At 39.2% G+C, this 12999-nt stretch overlaps 1 protein-coding gene across 1 annotated transcript in view; it reads left to right on the forward strand.

The window, feature by feature from the left end:
- LOC150087185 (nose resistant to fluoxetine protein 6-like) overlaps positions 1 to 12999 on the forward strand; it is a 170653-nt gene that overhangs the window by 25941 nt on the left and 131713 nt on the right. Inside the window, exon 3 of the mRNA XM_090372400.1 lies at positions 10820 to 10934. Within this exon, the coding sequence (XP_090228526.1) occupies positions 10820 to 10934 (115 nt within the window). The remainder of the gene's footprint in view (positions 1 to 10819; positions 10935 to 12999) is intronic.

The raw sequence follows: 12999 nt of genomic DNA on the forward strand, positions 1-12999 counted from the left end.
TTCTTTTATTTTAAAATTTCTGTTAATGAATTTGAGAGTTGCGTTGATGAGCGTTTGCTCATGTAAGGCGTTAAGTTGATATGATGTGACTGTCTTAATACAAACATTCATGTATTTTTTTTTGTTTTTAGTACAGTGTATTAGTATTAGTAATGGCCGCATGGTGCAAGAAAGCCTATGGCTTATGCTGCGCCAGCCAAAAAAAAATATATAATAAAAAATAATATTTAATAAAAAAAAGGAAATTAAACCTATAATTCTATGCGCTTCCCTTACCCGAAGGTACTATCCAGATGACCTTTGAATTTCCCCAAACTGTCGGCCTGTACCACCAATGAAGGTAACTTATTCCGGTAATTTATAACTCGCTGGCTAAAATAAAACTTCCTGCAGTCCAATCTACACATTTCCCCCCGTAACTTGAATTTATGTCCGCTAGTTCATTTATAATTTATATCATTTATAGTCTTGAAAATTTTGTCTTCATTCATTTTACTGATGCCTCTCAGGGCTTTAAACACCTCAATCAAATCTTCTCTAAGGTGTCTAGTTTCCAAACTCTGCAACCCACATATTCGAAGTCTTTCTTCATAAGAACGCCCTTTTGCGATCTCACCAGGCGAGTTACCCGTTTTTGCACCCTTTCAAGAAGCTCGATGTCTTTCTTTAGGTGCGGTCTCCATACTTGAACACAGTATTCCAAGAGTGGTCTAACATAAGCCTTATATAATGGGATTATCACGTACCTGTCTCTACTTGCAAAAGTTCGATAGATCATCGATAGGACACCATGGGCCTTCCTTGCAACCTGTTTACAATGCTCAGAGAATTTCATGTCTGACCGTATCGTAACACCCAAGTCCCTTTCCTCCAGTGCTGGGTTTAGTTGAACTCCACCAAGTGAATAAGTTATTTTGGGATTACTGTTTCCCAGGTGTAATACCTCACACTTTGTTGGATTAAAGCATAGCTCCCATTTTTCTGACCATTTCTGAAGTCTATCTAGGTCTCTCTGAAGAACCTCAGCTTGACAGTGATCATTAACTATTCTACCAATTTTAACATCATCTGCAAATTTAGACATCACGCCCTCTATCCCTTCATCGATTTCGTTTATGAAAATTAAAAACAACAGTGGTCCTAATACTGATCCTTGGGGAACCCCACTTCTTACATCAACCCAATCTGAGGAATAGCCATTTATCACAACCCTCTGCCTCCTGCCCTGAAGCCATCCTCCTATCCATCTAAGGATTTTCTCAGTGATTCCAGCCTGTTCCAAATTATAAAGCAACCGCTCATGTGGGACTGAGTCAAAAGCTTTGCTGAAATCTAAATAAACAATGTCGAAATTATTCCCTAAATCCAGCTCGTGAGTGACCCTTTCGAAATAGCGAACCAGATTTGTTAAACATGATTTTCCCTTTACAAAACCATGCTACGTATCCTTGAGAATTTTAATTCGATCCAAATGATTCTGAATTCCACCTTTGATCATTGCCTCCATGATTTTCCCTACTACTTAAGTCAGCCTGACAGGTCGATAATTTCAAACTTCACTTTTAGAGCCACCCTTATGTATGGAAGATACATTTGCACTTTTCCAATCCAAGGGAATCTCCCCAGAGTCTAGTGATGCTGGCATAATTAGCTTCAATGGTTCAATGCACTCACTTGTCGCTTCCCTTAAGATTATAGGGTATATTCCATCAACTCCAGGAACCTTACTGGCCTGTAGGCTCGAAAGTTTTTTCATTAAATAATCTTGCGAAATTTCAATATCATTAATTACATATTTTTTAACTTCGCTCCCACAATTTCCCATTGCCACAAAAGGTTTTTCATTTGTAAATATCGATGCAAAATAACTGTTGAGTTCATCTGCAACGGCAGCTGGTGTATTTAATACTATCCCCTTCCCCTTACGTAAAGGTCCGATCTGGTTTGTCCTACTCTTCTTGGCATTTATATATGTGAAGAATTCTTTATCCCCCCTCTTTGCTCTGTTTGCTAGTGATTTCTCATAAACTGCCTTTGCCTGTCGAACCTTTTCTTTGGCTCTATTACACATCACCTTGTAGCTGTTATAGGCTTCAATACTTTTTATTGCTCTGTAACCTTTCCATGCCACCTTTTTCTGCTCAAGTAATGTGGCAACTTCACTATTCATCCAATTTGGAACCCTCCTCGTGGAGTATTTTTTTAATGGTATATACGCATTCACGGCATCTGTGATTAATGTTTAAAAGCCTACCACAAATGTATTCATTTTCTGCACGATATCTACCCAATTAATAGAGGTCATGTAGTAGTACCTTAAGGCATCGTAATTTCCTTTTCTGAAATTAAAACCCATTCCTTTGCCTTTTACTTCTGCTACCTCTCTCGTCATCATCCACCGTAGAACTCCGTGATCACTTCCTGCTACTGGTTCCTCTACTGTCAGCCCTGTTATGTTAGTTAGTTAGTTTTTTTGGTTTCTAGGAGCATTGGCAACTAAGGCTATATTGCTCCGGGATATGCGGTGGTCATTCCCTAACCTTTCCGCATCCTCCGTATTTGGTGGTGACGAGCTCGAACCCCGATCTAATCAAGAAGCGTGTGCTACGCACTGCTGCTCCTTCCCACCTGGCTACGGAGGCGACCCCCTGTTATGTCATCTGATTCATGGGTGATGATGAGGTCTAGGATATTCTTTTCTCTAGTACTTTCCCTGACATGTTGATACAAATAACAGTCACCTAGTTGATTTAAAAATTTTGTTCCCCATGTCGAGTTTCCTTCCCATTTACTCCAATCAATTAGAGGCAAATTGAAATCACCCATAATAAGGCATTGACGCTTACTTGCCCATTCCATTTGCAAGTAGAGGCTTTTGTCATAATCTTCACAATCACCTGGTCTGTAGATTACTCCTACTCGCATTATACCTTTGTTTCCAACTATCTCACACCATACAGACTCTATACTAGCATGTGAAATGTTTGAATCCGGGAAAGCTATCGTCTCACTCAGGCTGCTTCTGATAAGAAGCATTACCTCACCACCCCTTCTATCTACCCTATCCTTCCTAAATCCATTATACAAGCCGTACGTAAACTCATCATCCCCAATTTCCAGGTGGCACCACGTTTCTGTAAGCCCTATTATGTCCGCGTTACTTGTTTTAACCAGCAATTAGAATTCGCTCATTTTAGTGACGACACTTCTAACGTTACTGTATAAACAATTAAGGATTTACAGTTCTTGTATATTTAACAACCCTAACACAACCCTTGAAGTTTTTTAGGCTCTCTTCCCTGATATTAGCTACCCGCTCACGTGAAACGTTTCTGCCCCCAGAACATCTAGATAATACGTCCAGTTGGAATAGCAGATAAGAACTCTTAAGGTACGTGCAAGAGTTACTTTGACCAATATTATCAGATAAAAGCGTGTCAGTATTTTTTTTGACAGTGCTTGTATAATCTGTCTTTTCAGGAGAATGTTTGCCGTATTTCATTTATCCAACACCTGCTTCATGACATCAAAATTTAATTATTCCCAAGTGGTTCCAGATAGAGATATAACTTTGCATTTTATAATGCTTAATCCATCAGCTTAACACAGATAATAATTATCTAATCCTGCAGAGACAAGATGGGTTAGACCGGGGTTCGAGCCCGTCACCACCAAATACGGAGGATGCGGAAAGGTCAGGGAATGACCACCGCATATCCCGAGCAATATGGCCTTAGTTGCTAATACTCCTAAAAACCAAACAACAACAACAACAACAAAATTTGTGATTTTCCCTGCTTCAACTTCTCGGACAAGCTGATTAATAATTTTTAGGATAGATATATATATATATGTCATATATATATATATATATATATGTCATCTTTCTGTATTGTATAAAGTCCATGCCATGATATAACACCCGTTTTCCAAGTTTGGTTAATTGTTCTGGTAACAGTCGACCGTAAGAAGAAGCAAAAGAAGTAAAGACCGTACTACTGTTTCGAAACCTCCAGTTTCGAAAATTTCTACATTTCCGATGGACTTTAGCATCGGAGCAACAGGTTTCCGCGATTTGTTTTTCGTATAAATCAAATATAAGCCAGTTATCATCATTGTACCAAGGATAAATTCCCCGGGGTCCTCTTTTTCATATTGTTTGGGCAAAAAAAAAAAAATAAATATTCCATGTCAGGAAGGGCTCCCACAATGTAATTTTTTGTTAAGAAACCAAAAAGAAACCACCCTTCCGTTTTCCTACTTAAGCTAAAAGGTATTCGGGGGATTTCGTAATATTGAAGGTATAAAATTGAAAAAAATCAACAAATCCTACCCTCTGTGATGGGACGATCACTGCTGATCAGTTTTAAATGTTTTCGCTCGTTTAAATCAATAGCTTTTCCATATGAAATGATTCGTTCAGGTTCAGCAGAAAGCACATCAACAACAATCTCAGTAAGCACAAATTTTCTGATCTCCAAAAATGCGCCTGACGGAATGTTTCTTTTTCAAATACAAGTGAAGGAAAACCTGGGTCTTCCGCTACGGGCCCCAGGCATTTCCTTGTAATTCATTAAAAGGAAATGGCTGGAATTCCCTTTTAAGTTATTTAACAAACCCTTCTTTGAGTGAGCAACAAGCTGTATTGCATCCAGTATTCGAAGGACAGGTAGATTATGGTCATTCATCAGAGGAAAGTTAACTGCGTGATCCATCACGGAATTATTACTGTCAACCGAATGCAATTAAAAGATTTTATCTCCTGCCTTACTTGTTTCTGAAGTTGGCCAAATAGCCGTTGCATCTGATCGGATCCCTCAACAGGTTATCCTTTTCCAAGTTCTTAATTTTGAAAACATAAATAGAAAAGCATACTTTATATTATCGGAAAATTTCCTTTGGTGTCACAAAGGTGTATAATTCATTAGCAGAATTGCAGAGAATTTCGTCCATTTTTTTTTTCTCTGAATGCGTGGTTAGAAAAAAAATCCCCCAATTTCAATCAGCTAATCGCTTTGACATCTGGTTAAACTAGTTTTAACTACGGGAGATAAGGGAATGTTAATGAGTAACTGGGTATTTTTCTGCATCTTCCCTACGAGCGCCTGAATCTAGCATTCACGCAGCTCCATCTATTGGTGCTGGCTTTAATTAACGAGGGGAGCGGAGAGGGTTAAATGCCTTCCAAGAAGAGATTCCTTTCAAATGAACGTGGTACTGAAAATGAGGGATTTTACTTTAAATTTCGTCTTTATCTAAAGCACGGTTTTCCAAGTTAATATGCTAAGGCTGTTCAAAATAATAATAATGTTGCATATCTCAATTGGGTTGCATCCAAATCTCCAGGTTCATTTTCTGCGGGATTCCGAAACAAATTTCGCAACAATTGTAAAGCAGTTATTAAACAATCCAAACTAGATTTCTAGTTTGGATTGAAAAAGGCTAACAGCGGAAAACTTGCTTCTTGTTCAAACGGTAGTCAAACATTTTTTTTTTTTTTTTTTTAATGTAAACCCCAAACACGAGAGGTATTAGAACCTATAGTACTTAGTACCGTGCTTGGGGTTGGAGATTGAAAACACGAAAGAAGATATTTGTTGACATTGGACTTGAACTTCTGTAGACTGTAATTTTCAGAAAATACGTACGAAGGAAGGTTGTTCCAGAAAACGACAGCTGAATGAATAAATGAGGAAGATGAAAAGTTGGTTCTGTGAGTTTGAAGTTGGACAGTAAATGGATGTTGGCTGGTGGCTGCACGCGTTCTGACTGTTTATTAAGAGAGAGCGGGAATTGGAGAAGCCAATTCAGAAGAACAGTGCCCATGGAAGTATCTGTAGAAGAGGCATGCAGCAGAAACTGTACATTTATGAGACAGCGCGTGAAGAGACTCTGTTAGAGATGAATCATTAATTAACCTAACTGCCCTCTTCTGAATGGAATCAAGAAGCCTAAGAGAGGTTTTGGGGACACCACCACAGATGTGGGAACAATATTCCACGGTAGGGCGGAATTCCGATTTATACAGAGTGAGCAGCTGTCACCAAAGATAGGCATAGCAGCAGAAGAATCCTTTTTGTGAGATAAAAGGCAAGACTGAGTTTTAGAAGGGTTGAAATCAACTAAATTGTCTTTCCGCACTGGAGAATTACTTGAAGATCGGCATTTAAGGAATTGGTAGCAGTTTTCAAGTTGAAGCTGATTCAGCAGGGCAAGGTTTCTCAAAATAGAAAGTGGAATGCAATGTGCTATCATCGGAAAAACTATGAATAGGATTTCCAGTCAATGGAAGAAGGTCATTAATATACAAAAGAAAAAGAGTGAGGGAAAGTACTGAACCTTGGAGGATACCGGCATTAGTGGAGACGTTAGAAGACAGAGAGCCATCTACCATCACCCGCAGTGAGCGACCAGAGAGAGAACCGGATACCCAATTACAAAAAACAGTTCACAAATCATAATATGGAAGCTTGTTCAGAAGACCTTTATGCCAAACACGATCGAAAGCCTTTGAGATGTCAAGTGCAACTACATAAATGGGTAACATAAGCCAGAATATTACCAGTGGATCGACAATGACGGAATCCATACCGGCGATCGTAGATCAGACAGAAGGTTTAGAGGTAGTTTAAGGAGTTGTTCAGTTAATTGATTTCTCCATTACTTTAGAAAGAGTAGAAGTAATTGCACTGGGACGATAATTGGATGGGAGGGATTTGTCACCCTTTTTAGGAACTGGCTCGATATTAACAAATTTCCAAGCAGAAGGAAAAACACCTTTGGAATAAGAAAGTGAAAAAAAGCGACAAAAAAAAGGGGTATGTTCAGGAGCACAGGTTTTGAGAACGAGTGGAGAAATACTATCGGGACCTGGAGCTTTCTTAGCATAAAGATTCGTCCAAATCCCTCTGAGATCCTTTTGACGGAAGACCAGAGGACGCATTGAATGGAATGTGTTGGGAATGGTGGGAGGTGTGTTACCAAGATCATTAATACATTCGTTGGAGGAAAAATGGGATGCTAGCAGGGCAGCGTTATCTGAAAACATAAAGCTGCCGTGGCTGATGTGAAAACAGAACCATCTGGTTTGGACAGAGTTGGGAGCAAAAGTTGCGGCCAATAGCTTTGGCCAGAGACCAAAATGCTCGGCTACCATTAGGAGCAAGAAGGAAGTTTTCTACTCTTAGCCGGTTCGAACTCTAGTTTGGACTGATTAGTAATTGCTTTACAATTGTTGGGGGCGGTGAAAGCAGAAAATGAAACTGAAAACTTAGAAACAAGCCAATTAAGATATACAACATTCTTCTGTGCCTTAGCACATTTACTGGAAAACCAAAGTCTAGATAAAGGATGAGATTTTAAAGTGGAGTATGGGATAAAGGATTTCATTCCTGCAAGAATAATTTTACTAACACGATCTGAGCAAAGTTGACTTCAGAAGTTTTGAAACAGTAATCCAACCAAGGAAAAGGCAATTTAGCAGGACATCCCATTTTGCATTCTTGAAATGCCAAACAACACGAGGTTGAGAATAGCCAGAGATAAAGGCTCCAATGGAGAAGAGACTATCACCAAGTTGTAATCTGAAATGCCTAAAGGACCACTCACTTAAAAAGTGTACTTAAAGGGTGTTTGTGAGAAAAAGATCAAGCGTGTTGGCTGTATGATTTGGATTGTCCGGTATTTTTCTATGTAAATGAACAATCTGTGCAAGGTCATTAGAAATTGCAAAAGCCTAAGCATCTCGACCAGCTGGGTCGGTCTGACCAGAAAACGGAAGCCAGCTGGAGTTGTGAACATTAAAATCATCAAGGAAAATTGCCTCACTGTTAGGAAAGTTGGACTGGAAAAAGTCAAGTTGCAAAGAGAGGAAGTCAAAGAGCTCCAAGTGATTAGCGGAGTTGGGAGAACGGTAGAGAGACAACAGATGAATTTGACACAATGAGGTAGAGAGATTTTAAGTCAGAGAAGATCAAAGAGAGGAGATTCCAAATCTCTGACAGGGAATATCAGAACGGACATATGCACAAGTATCACCTTTGCGGCAAAAGGAATCATACAACGAATAATTTGGGCATCTGAGTGAGCAGTAGTTGAATCAACCGATAACTGAAATTCTGTCAGAAAAAGTACATGGGGTTTGGCAGACTGCAAGTGGAAATGGACATCGTTAAGATTAGAATTGAGACCACGTATATTTGTGAAATGAATTAGGAAGTGTTTGAGAGGTTTAGATATTTTCGCAGATAAGCTTACTCTATTAGTTTGACAATCCATGGTTTATTCAATAGTAAGAAAAAGTGGGTGGGACATGCTGTATGAAGTAATGAAATTTTTGGATATGGCGTACACTGGCAAGAATATACCCAGATCCTTGACATATCGTGGCCTCGACAATGCTCCCCACATACACACTACTCGGACTCCCTCCTGTCACTACCTGGCAGAGTAGAGGTAGCAAGATAATACACTAGTTGATCCGGAATCCTCCTAGAGAGTTACCAATAGGTTCGGTCCGGTGTACTAACTAGCGGCCGACCTGCGAACAGCGTTTTAGAGTTGTACCCTCGAAATGTAAGGAATATTGGATGTCGCTACGATATTCATCATAACCTCAAAAGTCATCAATCATACTGCATGATGGAAGAGATGGGAAACGGTTGACCGGAACTTAGCTCTAGAGACTAAAAATGGGTTCCACCACTTCAAGCCTCCAATAAGCAAAGTGGTGGTATTGCACCGGTTGATGAGAGTCATCTACCACCTAGTACTGCCTGGTAACATAGAGGAGCGGCATTCCTCCATGTGGTATGGGCACCACACCTCGACCCCTGCTTACGTGGTTCACACGTAGGTGGTCACCCACTATTTACTTATCCATGGAGGTTATACCCAGGATTACTACCAGTCCCACCATCTTGAAGATGCAAGCAGAGAATTTGGCTCTCACAGACCGTCCAGTCTTCGCCGAAATTGGGTCCACTTGACTTGACTTTCACCCGAATATCAGTTCCATCAGCATTTTAGACTCCCAGGGAGCAAGAACAGCTTGTCTAGCATATCTGATCTGAGAGAATGTCTGTGCCAACCTCAAGGACCAATTTCTATGTTACCAGATTTACTGGACGCAATTTTCGCTAATCAGCATTCCAAAACGTTTAAAATATGATGGCTCTATTTTCACCTTAGCTAAAGATAAATTTGACCTGTTGCATCATATTTTTTTTTCTAACTCTTTTATTGACGATTTTGATAAACCACCTTCCAGTACACCTCACTCTTCCGATCTTCCGTTAAAACGATATCAGAAGAATTTTGAACAACCTGACGGCTAAGAAAGCTCAAGATCCTCAGGGCATTTTACTACGTGTTCTCAAATCTTGCTCCTTTTGACTGTGTCGCCTTTTTATACTGTCTTATTCCACCATTTCTTCTGCTTGAATATTCTCATATTTGCTCAGTTTCTTGAAAGGGCGACAAATTTATAAATTCAATTATCGTCCCACTGTACTTCTAGTTTTCTGAAGTACGGGAGAAACCATTTAACAAGAACTTGTCTTCCAACTTCTCCATTAATGTTGGTGACCCTCAAGGTTCAGATCTTTCTCCCCATCATCCTCCTTATATGCTAATCATTCTGTTGAATCTAATTCCCAACTATAGCTTTCTGATGGTAGCAAATACCATTCACCTTCTAGTTTGAGTAATATTGCCTTGCACAACAGGTTAAACGGAATATGTGCATCACAAGGATTGTCCCCAGTACATTTAAAACACCGGATTTTCTCTTTAACTCTCGGCGTTGCCTTTCTTATTGTTCTCACACCTGTGGTGTTGCCATCAAAATCTCTTATTGTCTTCTAGATTTCATTCAAAAGATGGCAATTAGGTTAATTACTGACAAATTTCTTACAAAGGCTCTCCACTCTCTGCCTCATAAACGTTCTGTTTCTGCTACGTGCCTTTTCTATAGATCTTTCCATGGCCACTGAATTAGCTTCTATAATTCCCATTCTCTGTTCCAATCCAGTCCGAATACGTGTTACAACCAGTCAACATTTTATTGTTCAACTTCAAACTCAGAGAATCAACTTTTCATTTTCTTCATTTATTCCTTCAATTTTTTTTCTGGAATAATCTTCCTTTAGAATTATTTACTAAAACTTACACTCTAGAGAATTTAATTCATGGCTAAAGTCCACAAGTATCTTCTTTCATCTCCCCACCTTCAAACCCCTCAAAAAAAAAAAAAAAAAAGACAAAGAAGTTACAAACAAATTCAGAAAGCATTATCTCAGATAAAAGCTTTCATTCCTATGTCTATTCATACATGCATGGAATGCAATTTGTATAACACATGAAGAGGAAATTGAGCAGCGTACTAACTCTTTCAATGGGTGTATCACACTGTACAGTGTGATACACCCATTGAAAGAGTTAGTACGCTGCTCAATGGGTGTATCACACTGTACAGTGCCATAAGTTTCCATTTGAGAAGAAAAATATTTAGCTTCGTTTATAAACTAGCAGCACTTGCTTGTAGCGAATCTAGACAGTCGAATAACAATTTTGTTTTTCTTTGGTAAAATCCGATTATAAGGCAGCATCCTGATTTAAAAACCCTCGTCCATTTCAGACAAAACAATGGCCTATATTTGGAGCAAATGCTCATGGCCTTGTAAAAAAATCATAAGTGAGCCCACATTTCCAGAAAATCATTAACACAATCGAGAGTCGTAGAGATTCTTTTCATAAAAGTTAGTTTATCCAATAAGGTACCAGCATTTAGTTTTATAGTTTCCTTTTTTGTTCTCCACAGTTAATCGAAAACCTGGAAAATTTTACCGAAATGCTATACTATATCAGCTATCAGATAGGCCTTTGCGTACCATCCACATGCACTCATGATGATGTCCACCAAATGGCTTCAGCAGGTAAGTTTTTTTTTATTAGAATGCTGTTGGGTTTATAATTTTGCATGCCTAAGCATCATCAACCAGTACCCACTGCTGTACTGTGTGAATTATTTTAAATTAGGCCAAGAAATAACACTGAATGCGTTTGTGGGGGGCGGGGTAACGTTTATTACTTATGGGGTTATTTTTTTTTGTATCTTGTATCTTCCTTTTGCATTAATGTTTTAATTTTTTATTACTTATATATCCCCTCTTTATATATGTACATCCCCGTAGTCCAATCCTCCCACTTTAGCATCTGACTTGTTTGTTCTCAGAAGATTACCTGACTCGTAGGGGACCTTAATTACTTTAAGTATTTCTCCACAGGATTGGCTGAGTTTCGGAATGACAGACTCCAACACATGAATGAAAAATAAAACAATGTTTATTAACATATCATACAGAAACTAATAATAGTGACTTGTTATTTCATTAACCTTTATATGTGTAAATATTTTGTTCAAACTCCAATGTTTTATCATCAGATATCCTATTCTAATACACATTATTATTCATTATGCAATGGTGTCTCTTCGTGTTCTTTACAGGGACTTGGATAGGTCGTGGTATTCACTTCACATAGATTCTTCCAACTCTTCTTCTGAACAGTCTATATAATACACCAACAACTACCAGCCAATGAACTGGCTCACAAAAACCTTCAGAGTTCGTGTCTCAATTTGTAAGAAAATTTCATTTATTCAATTAGACACCTTTACTGCAATCAGGTTAACAGGAAATATTAATCAATTCAATTTAACATTACCCTTCAGGACCGTTAATCCCCTATACCTTTATATATATCACTTTTAATTAGCCCCTACTCAAATCAGAAATACTCTCCACAAATCAACTCATTATAAATCAAAATTCCAACCTTTAACTTCATATATAATATAAAAACCTTTCCCAACTTTAAACAATTCTCAGTTATCTATTATACCCTCTCCTTCCATCAAGCATTTATATGAGGGGCTTCATTTCAAATTTAGGCTACGTCTGTTTTAAATACATTACACCTTTATACATATATTCATTGCTTAAATCTCCCTCCTTAACTATATATATACTTATTTCTCCTAAAGTCCTCTCCTTAATAAATTAGGTACACCTATTTCGGTAAACTCTATAGCACTTACATGTTTGGCCTGGAACTTTCCTCTCTGCTCGGCTTCCTTTCATATCGGTCATTCAGGTACTGGAATGCGGGGGCGCTCATTTGGGGATCTCGGTGATTTATGGTGTCTCCCTACCGGATACTGCGTGGCTGGAATCAATCAGGGTCGTATATTCTTTACCGGTCAGCATTTCTTCTTCCGTGGATAGAGGAGTTGTCTAGTAGGTCAATGGTTCGACCACTCATTAGACTGGCTTTGCCTACATAATTTTCAGGATGTGATTCTTCCTTGCTACGGCTTCCATGCTTACAGGTGAACATTCCTACGGGCTGTCGGGATACGCAGAATTTCTATCATTGCTTCCATCTACCTCAGGGCTGCAGCTATCACCCAAATTAGACTACTGCTCTGCTTTGTATCGTTCTCCAACTCATTCAAATCATTCTCCAGACCGCTTCGAGAACTTCTTCCGACTCCTCCGAAAACTTCTTCCGAATGCCACGAAAGCTTCTCCCTGAATGCCACGAAAACTTCTTCCTAATCTCCCTCTCAAAATTCCCTCCACTTTCTTCCTGGCCAATAGGAGATCTGCGCATCCCTTTTCCTGTGCTCTCATTTGTCTTCTCTCATCTTCCGTGGGCGGGTCTTCTTCCCAACTTCCGTGGCCTAGAATATACGAGAACCATCTAGAACGAGAGGCGGAAGTTCAGGTTAACTGAGAAACGTCACAGCTCTTCCCGTGACCTCACGCGCGCACACCTGGTGACGTCGCCCACCTCTAATGGCGTTTCACCGTGAAATTTCTAAGAGAGCCAACTTAAGTGCTCTTGGCCCTTACTATGGTGCATCTGCCTCTGTCTTAATGGGGATTTGTCACGGTTATTTACTTTTACTGACTCGTCAAAGAATTTCCATACAAACAA

This window comes from Mastigoproctus giganteus, chromosome 4, assembly GCF_048544385.1.
Source record: "Mastigoproctus giganteus isolate SK-2022 chromosome 4, ASM4854438v1, whole genome shotgun sequence".
Taxonomy (NCBI): Eukaryota; Metazoa; Arthropoda; class Arachnida; order Uropygi; family Thelyphonidae; genus Mastigoproctus; species Mastigoproctus giganteus.